Source organism: Phoca vitulina, unplaced genomic scaffold (assembly GCF_004348235.1).
Source record: "Phoca vitulina isolate PV1807 unplaced genomic scaffold, GSC_HSeal_1.0 scaffold17, whole genome shotgun sequence".
Lineage (NCBI taxonomy): Eukaryota > Metazoa > Chordata > Mammalia > Carnivora > Phocidae > Phoca > Phoca vitulina.
Genome location: NW_022589720.1, coordinates 10874907 through 10889003, shown reverse-complemented (window position 1 = coordinate 10889003; position 14097 = coordinate 10874907). Strand labels below are relative to the sequence as shown.

The following is a 14097-nucleotide window of genomic DNA, read 5'->3' as shown; positions in this document are numbered from 1 at the left end:
ATCCAAGGACACCAAAATTCAGTGACGGAGCCCAGCATTCTCCTCTCTGTCCCACACATATCTCCCCTAATCCCCATCAGGTGATATGAACACACATTACCAAAATATAACCCACACCAACCTCAAGCATTAGTCTGAAGGTGGGCCCCTAAACTGGCATTGCTGCTTTGGTGATCGGATGATGATGACCTTGGAAGGGTTTTCCATGGCCTCTTGCTTGAGTCTTAGCAGTCATGGGTCACCCTAAGTGACAGTGATCTGATTCTTTTCATAACCTTTCTTGCACCAGAGATTGGGGTCTTTGGAAAAATATACTTTGAATCCACTCTATTTTTATTCTCTTTGACTTTTTGGAGAGACAAAAAGAATACTTGCTATATAAAGAAAGAAGTCACCATTATTGATACCTTCTGTTCATATAAAAAGGAAAAAAATCATTACATGGTAAATACAAGGGGGTTTTCGGAAAGTGGGAACTTCGCCGAAGATACACCATAATGCCAAGTAAAGCACCTAGTATCATGTGTGGTGCATGGTGAATATTGCAGCTGTTGGACTTAATATCTACAAAAACTTTATCATAAGCAAGGATTGTTCCTATGTTTCCAGTGCCTAGACTTAAACTTCCTGGAATTTAAAATGTTCTTTGTAGAGGTTGCTTAACTCATGAGAAAATATGACTTCTGAGTCTTGATTTATTGCCTTCCAGTGTCTATGGTAAACTGTTTATAACCAAGCTGATATATGGTACCCATTATTTACATAGATGTAAATGCTGCCCCACAATTACTGCTTTAATAAATTAATTTACTGATCAATTACTAATCATTTTTTATAGCTTTGCCAACTCTCACCTGATAGGTTTGTTTACATGATTCCTTCTCTTTCCTTCCCTTTTTATTGGCTGTATTTCTATTTGCAACCCTTATGTATATTACTCAATATTCTAAGTACTTTTCAAGCAAATCCAAAGGCAATTTTTTCCAACCTATGTAAAGATGGTATAATAATTTTTAACTGCATCATGCATAACCTTTGTAAATTCTTTACGGTTGAGACCAAGTTTCATACTAGTCTCTCTGCATGGCCCTATCACAGGGGTGAAAGGGTGGCAGACACCGATGTGTACATAGTAATTGATTAGCTCTGACTTTATGGCCTATTCCTATAATAGGAAATGCTGCCTTAGAATTGGTCCCATGATTGGCGCTGTTGGGAAGATGAAGGTCTCCAACAGGAGGTTTTTACCCAAACATTTTTAAAGGACGCTGTAAATTAGAATTGACTGCAAGTGGCCAGCAGCCACTTTTGGGAACAAGATGGCCCAGGCATAAAAAAACTTAGTGACAAACATTCCACATACCAAATGCAGTCAGAGCTTGGGGGGAATTAAGGGTATGACAGGTTCTGCGCTTAAAAATAAATGGGTTTGTTAAATATGAGTACCAGGTGGGCACTGAATTTTGAGTTATTTGTACCACTTTGACCCTTACGTATAGAACAGCGTAGAATAGGCTGGCTGCTGAGCAGAGCCTGTAGCGGGCAGAAGAGACTTCTTTGCATAAGTACCAGAAAATAAAGACTGATGAGAGTCTTGAGCTCTGTTATAGTTTTGTACATGAAAGAGAAAATAAAATTGTTGAAGTCGTAGGCCTGGGGCCAAAAATGCCGACAGATATCTACCTAGCTGGGGCTATAAAAATGCTATGCAGTCCCGAGAAATGTCTAAATGTTTCAAAAATAGCCCGTTAACTTTTAAAATGGCAATTCACGTTCCTATTTCACACGCTGCCATCTTTATTCTTTCTAGTGTCCGAACACTTCCTGTCCTCGTATGACATTGACTGCAGTTTGGAAACCAAGAAGGAAGTGGTCCAGTGCATGGGCTCCTTCCAGGATGGGGTGGCTGAGAAGTGTGTTGACTATTTCCAGAGATTCCGACGCTCTACTCATGTGACTCCCAAGTCCTACCTCTCCTTTATTCAGGGCTATAAGTGCACATACAGAGAAAAACATGTGGAAGTGCAAACTCTAGCCAGTAGGTAAGTGTCAAGTGTGAAGTTCAGATATAAGGTTATTTTAAAACGGTGATTCTTGACTGGGGGCACATTTGTTTCCTAGTGAGCATTTTGCAAGACTAGAAGCATTTTTTTTTGTTACAACTTGGGTGGTAGGGGCTGGGAAGGGGTGCTACTGATGTCAAATGAGGGGAGGTCAGGGATGCTGCTAAACATCCTACAGTGCACAGGACAGCCCTCCACAGCAAAGAATCATCCAGCCCCAAATGCCAATAGTGCTGGGGCCAAGACACCCCCCTCTCAAGCCTCTTCAAAGGATTATTCCATGATTGTTGGAGCTTTATTCTTGCCCAGTAGAATAAAATATTGCCAAGTGTTTATGTGGCCTACCACTTGTTATAATACCAAATGTTATAATGGTAGAAATAATTCCTGTCTCCCTCTCTCGTCCTTCTCTTCCCACCCTTTCTGGGTGTCTAGGATAGGAGAGTCTGGCTGATGCTGATGTTCACTGCATGGTGAATACCCTGCTTCAACCTGTTCCAGGTTTCACTGCTCTGCCTGCTTTTTTCTGATCATTTCTATCTGCTGCCTACATATAGCCAGAACCAGCAGGGCTGTTCCATAAGGGACCCTGGGTGGGAGATTGGACTGACTGATTCTGAGAGCTCTGGTCTTTGAGGTCTCATTATCTCAGGTCCAGACAGTGAGTGGTCCCTTCACAGGGTTGTTCTGATGACTTCAAATTTGTTTCTTTCCTTGATCCCAAACCTTTCTTCTTTTAATTTAATTAGTCTTTTTTTTTTTAAACAGAAGTTATTTATTTTTCTTCTTCTGAGTTAGGGCTTCAAGCATTTGAAGTCTATTGTCATTTAATTAAACTTCGTTAAGCATGTATTCTGCATGATACAGCTTCTAGACCCATCATCATTCTTCATGTTATGCAGGGCTATAATGAGTTCATGCTCCCACATGCAGTCTATGAAAAACATACACCTGTGTTCAGTCTGGTATCAATCCTGGGTGCATATTCTTTTTGTCAAGCCCTCTTGGATATGCTATTTGCTCATACACTCATTCTTCAAATATGACCACTACTATCCATATTAATGGACCAGTGCTTGGAAAATGTGGCCAAATACCACACATTTTAACATGGCTTGCTTGGATGTTCAATCCTAGAATGAATACTGGATTGGAGAAGCTAAAAGAAGCCTCAGAGTCTGTTGCAGCCCTGAGCAAAGAACTGGAAGTGAAAGAAAAGGAGCTCCAAGTGGCCAATGATAAAGCCGACATGGTGTGTGGGCACTCATGCATATACTATTTATGTTTTACATTCCTGGTAATAAATGTTAATGATCTATGCGTCTTCACTACGTTGTAACCATGAAAGGATACATTATTTCCAATAGAATACAGTACTCTTAATTTTCCTGTGAAATACCCTAGAAGTGGACACAATCAACAGATCAAGGGAAAATGTGCATTTTCAGCTTGACAGCATATGTTTGACGAGATGTTTTTTTGTTTTATGTTGAATTAGGTCTTAAAAGAAGTGACAATGAAGGCACAGGCTGCCGAGAAGGTCAAAGCTGAGGTACAGAAGGTGAAGGACAAAGCCCAAGCCATCGTGGACGGCATCTCTAAAGATAAAGCCATTGCCGAAGAGAAACTGGAAGCAGCAAAACCAGCTTTAGAAGAAGCAGAAGCAGCCCTGAAGGTAAATCTGTGCAATGTGGCAGATGTCATGTTTAGTGCCTAGGATGATGGACAAGGATGAAGAAAAGATGAGTAACAGCAAGGAAATGCTCTACTCCTTCAGAGCAAAGGGCTCCTCACTGGAAAAATTTCAAGTAATATTTTCTGCAGGGAGATGTTATTAGCTCTTCAGAGATTTTGCACTTGCTGCTTCCCATTTCATTTTCTTCCCTCACGAATGATGGGCAGTGTTGTATGTTGATGGTCAGGAGTCCTGGGTTCTCGTTCCCACTCTGTCACCAGCAAGCCTACATGACATCGGGAACGCCACATAAAATTTCTAAGGTAACATTTCCCTACTCATTCATTGAGGACACCGGAGCAGGTCTGTAAGGTACAATGTGCTCGGAGTTTATCTATGAATTATCCAAATACAGAACTGCTGATCTGATGGAGCTCGTGAATGGCGGGTTTTGAGCGGCCTCTGACAATTATTCAATGCAGTTGTGTGGCAAGAATGGAAGGCTGGATTGTGAGAAAATATGTTGAGTTTAGTGCAATGGGCCACACCTTAAAGGGCTGGTCGAGTGTTGAAGACCAATGTAAGATTTCTTTGGACTCAGTTTAAGACTGCTTTTGCTTCACTCTTAATCCTCTACGGCCCTATGTTTTTTATTATTCCTGGCCTAGGGAACAGCTGGAGAAATGAAACCCTGCTGATCTGTCCACAGCTAATACAGGTTCCAGAACCTCAACTGAGCATGCCTCATTACTTGATAATGCAATTTTCTTTCTTTCTTTCTTTCTTTTTTTTTTTTTTTTAAAGATTTTATTTATTTGACAGAGAGAGACACAGCCAGAGAGACAAACAAGCAGGGGGAATGGGGGAGGGAGAATCAGGCTTCCCGCTGAGCAGGGAGCCCAATGCGGGTCAGACCCTGGGATCATGACCTGAGCCGAAGGCAGATGCTTAAGACTGAGCCACCCAGGCGACCCTTGATAATGCAATTTTCTTTAACCCCTTCCTGATCTCACTGCCTGAAACACTTCTCAATCTTTCTGATCCAAGTTGAGTCTTTAAGTTTCCTGAGCAATATGCAAATATGAATTTCTACTCTTTTGAGACAACAAAGAGATTGCCTCCTCCTGGATCTCTCCAACTTTCCACACTACTCTTACTGGGATACGTCTTTACTTATTGTTCCTCTGTTCCTTCTTGCACTGACTAAACTGTGCTTCTTCTTCCCCGAAGCTCTGCTGGGTCTTCAGTCTCTCAGGTTGGTGGGCTCCTCATCTCCCCCTGCCCCTTTTTTTAAAACCAACTTATTGGCATATGACTGACATGTAAAAAGCTGAACATGTATAATGTATACACCTCGGAGAGTTTGGGAATAAGTGTATACCTGTGAAACCATCCCCACCTTCAAATCCATTGACCTATCCATTACCTCCCAAAGCTTCCCCCTGCTCCCTTTAATATTATTGTTGTTGTTGTTTTATGTGCTAAAAACATTTAATGTAATATCTAAAATCTACCCTCCTGACAAATTTGAAGTATATAATACAGTATTAAATAGACCAGAATTTATTTATTTTGCATAACTGAGAATTTGTACCCTTTGACCATCAGCTCCCCATTTCCTCCTCCCGCTAGGCCCTGACAATCGCCATTCTACTCTCTGCTTCTATGAATCTTGACTGTTTTAGATTCCATATAAATGGGATCATACAGTATTTGTTTTTCTGTGTTTAGTTTATTTTACTTGGCAAAATGGCCCCTAGGTCCATCCTTGTTGTCTCAAATGGCAGGGTTTCCTTTTTTTTTTTTTTAAGACTGAATAATATTCCATTGTACACAGGCAGTCACACACACACACACACACACACACACACACACACACACACACACGTGTGGATGCACACACACATGCATACCATACATATATATATATATCTCACATTTCTTTATCCACTCATCCATCGGTGGATACTTAGGTTGCCTCTATATTTTGGCTGTTGTAAATAATGCTGCAGTGAACATGGGAGTGCAGATATCTCTTCAAGATTCTGACCCCCACTCACCCTCTTTTTTGGGGCATCTTGGCTTTAGACTGAGAGTCTCTGATCAACAGAGAGAATATATTGATAGTGTAAAGAAACTTCCAAACCCAATGGCATCATAGAAACAGGGCATATGGCATCTTAGATCATGCTTAAAGGTATACATTTTCCCAGGATTTAAAAGACTTGTCATCCTTTTTTTTTTTTTTTTTTTTTAATGATTTTATTTATTTGACAGAGAGAGACACAGCAAGAGAGGGAACACAAGCAGGGGGAGTGGGAGAGGGGGAAGCAGGCTTCCCGCAGAGCAGAGAGCCCAATGTGGGGCTTGATCCCAGGATCCTGGGATCATGACCTGAGCCGAAGGCAGACGTTTAACGACTGAGCCACCCAGGCGCCCCACTTGTCATCCTTTTGATATTATAAAATATTTTCCTTTATCCTCCTAATTTCATGTTCTCTACCACTGAGATATTCTGCATTATATAATTAATTATCAATGCTGAAATGGGTGGAAACAGGGGTGACATGATGGTGTGTCTTGGAGAGATTTTCAAAAATTTCCTTCATTGGTTCTGCCTCCATTTTATTGCTTCTTTGTGAACTTTTGAAATCTTAAAATACGGTACTACCAATATATTCTAAGAAGTTCCAGATCCACTCAAACTGACTTTTTGGCATCAGGCTACATAAATCTGTACAACAAATAAGATAATAGCAAAGATCTTTTCTCTTCCTATCTCAAAGCTAATCTGACTCCACGCAATCATACAAAATACCTCCAGATGTTAAATAACTATAATATTGCAAGGATATCTAGGAAATTCTGTAGCAGTCATATTGCTTTGCCTGCAGAGTAAAAGAGGAATCCAGTACTTAGCTGAAATAGGTTGAACTTTAGATATACCTCTTCCCCCAGTTCCTTTTACCTGGGCACCTAACATAATTGAGCCCAATTCTGTTTGAGAATGTTCCCTTTTAAAGCTAAAGTAAAATAAGTACGTCTAGCTCTTACAGCTTATACAACGTTTATTTGACCCTACTTTCCCCACAGGCTGCTAATATATTTCTCTCCTTTCTTTTCTAGCCATTCATCTCATATCAAGATCTATCTGCCATTTCCAGTTCTTGAAAACAAATTCTCCTTCACTTCCAGTCGTCTCGTGTTCACAAAGACTAATCTCCCGAAACAAACATTTTCAAAGTCAATAGTTACATTTCTAATTAACATGTTCAGTGGTTTTCTTCTTCATTTTTTTTTCCCTTAATCCTCAGAGAAAAGATTATTAGCTTTGATTAGAAGGTCATTGGTCACCTTCATTTGATGGGGAGTATGCACATGCAAATAAGATCTGGGAGGGATGAGTGTATACTATTTGTCCTAGAAATAGGACTGTATCAGATTCTTATATTTACTGTTTTTCTAATACTTATTCCATAAAGAGCGTAGGAGACAGAGCAGTTATTAGCAACCCCAATCCTTCTGTGTGACTATTAAATAATTTACTCTCTCAGAATCTCCATACTAGAAATGGGACAGGACTTTTCTGAGTTAGTGAAATTCATATTGCTTGAGTTCCATCATTTAAAGGTCATTTCCCAGCTCAGAAACCTCTAATTATTCAATCTGTCAGCCCTGGGGCTACCTGCTAGTGTCAGTCCACTGTGACAAGTCTGGGTTGCTAAAGAGAGAGGCAGATTCTTGACCTACATAACTAATGAGTAAAAAGCACTGCACATACTGGAGTTTTCCTGGTTGAGAATTCCTCGTAGCTCGTTCAAGTGCTGAGTATTCTCTTTCTTTCAGATTACACTCTTTTTTTTTTTTTTTTCTGACACAAAGTGGTCTGTACAATTTTAGAGAAGTCACAGCTCCTTAGCTGCTCACCAACATTTCCCTCACTGTGTCTCCTCTTGTTGTCAGTTTGAATTGTAAAAGTTTGAACTTTTGGGGACATGCATTTCTTGGCGATTAACCATGCATCTAAACCTCATGACTCTGCATCTAACTCAAAAATGCTTGCTTTCCTCTGTCAAAATAGCATTTAGAGACTAAAGGTTGGTCCACACTTTCTTATCTGAGATTGGATGATGACCTCCTCTCGTCCTGCAGACCATCAAGCCTTCGGACATCGCCACTGTGCGCACGTTGGGCCGACCCCCTCACCTCATCATGAGGATCATGGATTGTGTGCTGCTTCTGTTTCAAAGGAAAGTCAATGCAGTGAAAATTGACCTGGAAAAAAGCTGTACAATTCCGTCCTGGCAAGAATCTTTAAAACTCATGACTGCAGGAAACTTCTTACAGAACTTACAGGTTGGTAGCTCAGGAACGATGGGCTGAAAGGGGACTCAGACTTCATTAGAGTGTCTGAGTCTTTTAGTAGAATAAGTTTCAGAAAAGAATTTGCTGTGCATACATATTTTTACTTACCCAATTTTTTGCCATCTTTATTGAGGTATAATGACATATAAAAATTCTCTATATTGGGTTGCCTGGGTGACTCAGTTGGTTAAGTGTCCGACTCTTGATTTCGGCTCAAGTCATGATCTCAGGGTTGTGGAGCCTGCTTGGGAGGCTCCCCCCCTCTCTCCCTCCTCTCTCTCTGCCCCTCTCTCCCCACCCCGCTCACTCATGTGCTCTCTCTCTCTCAAAAAAACTTCTCTATATTAAGGTGTACAACTTGATATTTAGAGATATGTATACACTGTGAAATCATTGCCCCAGTCAAGCTAAAGTATCCATGACTTCACGGTTGCCATTTTATTTTGTGGTGAGAACACTTAGAAAATTTGGAGTATACAATGTTGTTAACTGTATTCATATTGCTGTGCACGAGGTCTTAGGACTTATTCTTCTTGCAACTTGATACTTTGTACCCCTTGACCAACATCTTCCCATTTCCCTTCCCCTTATCCCTGGCAACCACCATTCTGCTCTCTGCTTCTAGGAGTTTGACTATTTTAGATTCTATATATAAGTGAGACATGCAGGATTTGCCTTTCTGTGTCTGGATTATTTCATTTTGCATAATGTCCTCCACAAATGGCAGGATTTCCTTCTTTTTCAAGCCTTGATAATATTCTACATACATATATTGAACACATATTTAAGTATTTTTTCAGAATAGAATTTTCTCTTTCAAAAACAAGACATTAGAGCTTTAAAAACAAGCATTAGAGCCTTTCCTGACAGATTTTAGGCTTTTAAGGCATCATCAGTGGCAAGTTTAAATAAAAATTTAAAAAATTATATTAAGAAAGCAATACATATGTGCATATATTGTATGCTATGAATACAAATATATGTATATTTATATTTTACAAGTCTCGATAGTAATTTTTTGAGTAATTTGTTGTAGAACTTACATATGATAAAATCTACAAATTTTAAGTGCACAGATTAATGAATATTTACATAAGTATATACCTGTTAATAAACACAGAAATCAAGATTTGTATTTCTAGACCCCGGATATCTCTCTGGTATCCCAAACCAGTCAGTAACTTCCTCTAAGATAACCATTATTCTGATCTTTATCCTGATAATTAATTTTGTTCATTTTGAAATTTATAGATATGAAATCATGTCATGTGACTTCTTTTGTTTTGGTCTCTTTTATTCAACAAGGCTTTGAGGTTCATTCTTATTTTGCAAGGGTAGTATTTCATTCTTTTTTCATTGCTGTATAGCTGTTCAGTATGTGAAGTGGTCGTATGTGGTAAATATTTAAAACAACTGGTTCTCAGGGGAGAAAAAAGAAAAAAAAAAGAACAAAAAGTCTAATTTGTAGTGTTTGCCAATTTCCATGGTGTAAATATCCCCACAATGGCCAATTTCAAGCTACCAAAATGATCTTGTTGAATATAGAGCTGGGGAGAGGTGCCTGGTAGAATAGTAGGAATGTACCCGCACGTGGGTACAATAGATATAAACGACCTCAAAACATAGGTAGTAAAATGTAGTAAAATAATATAAAGTGATTACTTTTCCTATGCGTTATTTTTATTTTAAATGAAATTTAAATTGTAAGTTTATATAATTTAATTATTAATAATGGTTCTATTTAATAAGAAGTTTGCAAAATTCCTGCAAATTTAGCAATGGTTCCTCATGAGCGTGTATGAACCAGCACAGTGTGAAATGCTATCATATGTTTCAATTTATTTGTCCATTGTACTGTTGGTGGATTTTTGGGTTGTTACTAGTTTTTGGCTATTATAAATAAAGCTAAAACTACTATGAATATTGGTCTATAGGTAATTTGGTGGGTGTATTTGCATTTCAATTGGCTCTGTACTCAGGAATGGAATTTCTGGGTCTTAGGTTATACATTTTCTTAATAGATGTAAGTTTGTTTGTTTGTTTGTTTGTATTTTTGATTGAAGTATAGTTGACACACGTTACATTAATTTCAGGTGTGCAACATAGTGATTGGACAACTCTGTATATTGTGCTGTGCTCACCGCAGGTGTAGCTACCATCCGTATACACTTAAAGCCCTTCATAGGTAGCGCCAAAGAGTTTTCAAAAAAAATAGCTGTATCAGTTTACGTATCTGCCAGCAGTATATAAGTTGTTCTACATCTTTTTAAAAAAATTTTTATTTAAATTCAATTTAGTTAAAATATAGTGTATTATTAATTTCAGGGGTAGAAGTTAATGATTCATCAGTTGCATATAACACCCAGTGCTCATCACATCACGTGCCCTCCTTAATGCCCATCCCCCAATTACCTCATCCCCCCACCCACTCCCCTCCAGCAACCGTCAGTTTGTTTCCTAGAGTTAGGAGTCTCTTATGGTTTGCCTCCCTCTGTGTTTTCATCTTACTTTATTTTTCCTTCCCTTCCCTTATGTTCATGTGTTTTGTTCTTAAATTCCACATATGAGTGAAATCATATGGTATTTGTCTTTCTCTGATTGACTTATTTCGCTTAGCATAATACCCTCTAGTTCCATCCACGTCATTGCAAATGGCAAGATTTCATTCTTTCTGATGGCTGAGTAGTATGCCATTGTGTATATGTACCACATTTTCTTTATCCATTCATCTGTTGATGGACATCTGGGCTCTTTCCATATTGGAAAGATGGACATTGCTGCTATAAACATTGGGATGCAGGTGCCCCTTCGAATCACTATTTTTGTATCCTTTGGATAAATACCTAGTAGTGAAATTGCTGGGTCATAGGGTAGCTCTATTCTTTTTTTTTTTTTTTTTTAAAGATTTTATTTATTTATTTGACAGAGAGAGACACAGCGAGAGAGGGAACACAAGCAGGGGGAGTGGGAGAGGGAGAAGCAGGCTTCCCTCCAAGCGGGGAGCCCGATGCGGGGCTTGATCCTAGGACTCTGAGATCATGACCTGAGCCGAAGGCAGACGCTTAACGACTGAGCCACCCAGGTGCCCCTAGGGTAGCTCTATTCTTAACATCTTGAGGAACCTCCATACTGTTTTCCAGAGTGGCTGCGCCAGTTTGCATTCCCACCAACAGTGTAAGAGGGTTTCCCCTTTCTCCGCATCCTCACCAACATCTGTTGTTTCCTGAGTTATTCATTTTAGCCATTCTAAGTTGTTCTACATCTTAACTATTTTCTGGTTTTCTCTATTCTGATGGGTTTATAGTGGTGTCTTATTATTGTGGGTTTAGTTTGCATTTCCCTGGTAAATAATGATGCTGAGAATCTTTCATCAGTTTATGAGCCTCTTGGGAATTCTTTTGTTAAATGCCTGTTTAGGGCTCTTGTCCATTAAAGTTTTTTATTAATGGGTAGAATTTCTTTCTATAAAACATGAGTAATTTGCAAATATCTTCTTCCACTTTCTGCCTTAGTTGTTCATTCCATTAAATCTGTCCTTTGATCCACAGACATTCTTAAGTTTAATGTAGTCCAATTTATCACTGTTTTCCTTAATCGTGCTTTCTGGGTTCTGTTTGGGAAATCTTTGCTCCTCTGCCTCTAAGGCAGAATAAATGCTTCTGTATTTTCTTCTAGAAGTTTTATTGTTTTATCTTTCATATTTGGATCTTGACACAACTACCTGGGAATACCCAAGTCACGTCTATGTCCCAAGCAATGACCTTAGCACTGCCTATCGCTCCGTTTTCAATGCCACGTTGCCAGGTGGCTGGAGCATCTTGTGAGCCACCTTACAGCAGCTGCAGCAGTGGGCAGCTTATGAAACCGGGGGCCGTGCAGACCTGCCCCAGATAATTAAAATTAAAATATGGGACTCTCTGACGTCAGTGCCACCAAGAAGGAATAACAGGCTGCTTGAGTGGAGGGGAGGTTAACTCTGATGGGTGCGTGTGGCGATGGAGGAGACTTAAGCAGTTTTAACAGCAAAGTGTGACAGAGGAATTGGACCTCACAGAGCATCCTGGTGGGTGACTCAAGGTTCCTGTCCTATGTGACTGGTGGCAGGGCCCCTGCTCTTGGAAGCTCCCTTGCCACTTGCCTTTTGTCACCACTGCCCTTCCATGGCTCCCAAATATTCTTCTGGCTTTTCTTCTGGCTTCACTGTTTCTCAAAGGTCATAAAAGAAACTTGTGGTGGAAGATGTCTAAATGAGAGTGTGGGTTCCATCCTATCTCATGTATGTTCTGTGAAAGCTGTTATGTAGGCACTGCATTCCTTTCTACTTGGAGAAGATCTAATCATCTTTGAGAGGATCAAACACCTCTTGAGGAAGGTCCAGGTTCGTTGGTTGGCCAGTCTTCTCTTGACGTAAGAGAGCATTCATAATCCACTTTTTCAATTTTATATCCCTTCAGAAGATAACAGTTCTCTCACATTCTGGATAATTTTATGATTAAAAATTAATTCATTGCCCTCAAGACCTAATGTCCAGGTTGTTAACTTTGAATTTCAGATGAATTTAATAGAACCTCTCTTTGAATGTACGAAGCATTTAGTTGCTGCTAAATGCTAAATAGATTTTGTCCTTAGGCTGAGTATACCTGAGTGTATTTGTTTTCCATTATTGATTTTATGGGCTTACAATTCACCTATTTAGGATTAATGACATGAGAATGTTACCACTTTGGAAATTTTAGTAACCATATTAGTATTCATCACCTAAATAATTTACTCTTTCCCTGGATCCCAGAACATTTATTGAGGGTTGGTATCTCTTGTTCACAGAAGCTAAAGTATGCTCTGACTTCTTTGCTGTCACTGCTTACTCTGTTTTTGCTTTCAGGACTTTGGCCCAATATCCTGAGATATCAACAAAGTGTGATGTCATTCATCCATTCTTGGTTGTTCAATAATACCAGTGGCATTGTAAGCATGATGTATGACTTCATGGAAAGAAGTATTTTGACTTCATTTTACTCTTTTTCTTTCATAGCAATTCCCAAAAGACACAATCAATGAAGAAGTGATAGAATTTTTGAATCCTTACTTTGAAATGACAGACTACAACATTGAAACTGCTAAACGTGTATGTGGGAATGTAGCTGGCCTTTGTTCCTGGACCAAAGCCATGGCTTCCTTCTTTTCTATCAACAGAGAAGTGTTGCCTCTGAAGGTGAGCCTCCTAGGTAAAACCACATGATATGTGCCTGTAAGAGCCCTTGAGGTCACCTGGCCTTGTCTTTTCAGATAGCACAGGAACCTTTGGCCTCTGGTGTGGTTGTATTCAAGTCCATGGGGAGAGCAAGCAACAGAAAGGCCGAGCACAGGATGTTTCTCTTCTCTGTAATAACCACTCCAGTCAGAGTTGTGCAAGCCTTTAAGCATGAACTCTCTGCAAGCATGCCAAGTCCACTGTGGGCTGTTGGGTATTTTTCCTCCACAGCATCAAAGAAACACAGAAAACTATAGCATAGAATCCCCTGATAATGTCCAAGATCTCCTGCCTAGGAATCTTATGTCTGAGGCAGGATAAGTACACAGTTGGTGGCTGGTCTTGGTTGTAAGGTATGACGTCGTACTCCCGCTCTTCTCCTTTGTCCCTCAGGAAAGAAACTGAATGTCATCTGTTCTTTAATGTAATTGGAGAGTATGCCTGTTTCCCTTTGATTAATTGCTTTTCTAGGCTTCAGATGCACATACACATCCCCATCAGTGACAGTCTTCAGCAGATGGGGAGGCAAATACATGCTTTGAAAATGGAATACCGATGTCTCAAAAATCGCATGTGTGGCCTGGTTGATTATTTTGCTTTTGTATGAGTCTGATCTCTCTCAACCATCAAATGAAATCCACTTATGCTTATAAACTACCCGAGGAACTTAATAATCATGATAAAAATAATCGAGAGTGGAAAGAAGATAGGGATCAAGTTGCAAGTCCCATTTTATTTTCTAA

General features: G+C 39.6%; 1 protein-coding gene across 1 annotated transcript in view; it reads left to right on the top strand.

The window, feature by feature from the left end:
* Positions 1-14097, top strand: part of DNAH5 (dynein axonemal heavy chain 5) — a gene marked incomplete at its 5' end in the record, with an annotated part of 208233 nt that overhangs the window by 139051 nt on the left and 55085 nt on the right. Inside the window, 5 exons of the mRNA XM_032415335.1 lie at positions 1811-2042; positions 3201-3315; positions 3562-3738; positions 7891-8094; positions 13136-13315. Coding sequence (XP_032271226.1) covers positions 1811-2042; positions 3201-3315; positions 3562-3738; positions 7891-8094; positions 13136-13315 — 908 coding nt within the window. The remainder of the gene's footprint in view (positions 1-1810; positions 2043-3200; positions 3316-3561; positions 3739-7890; positions 8095-13135; positions 13316-14097) is intronic.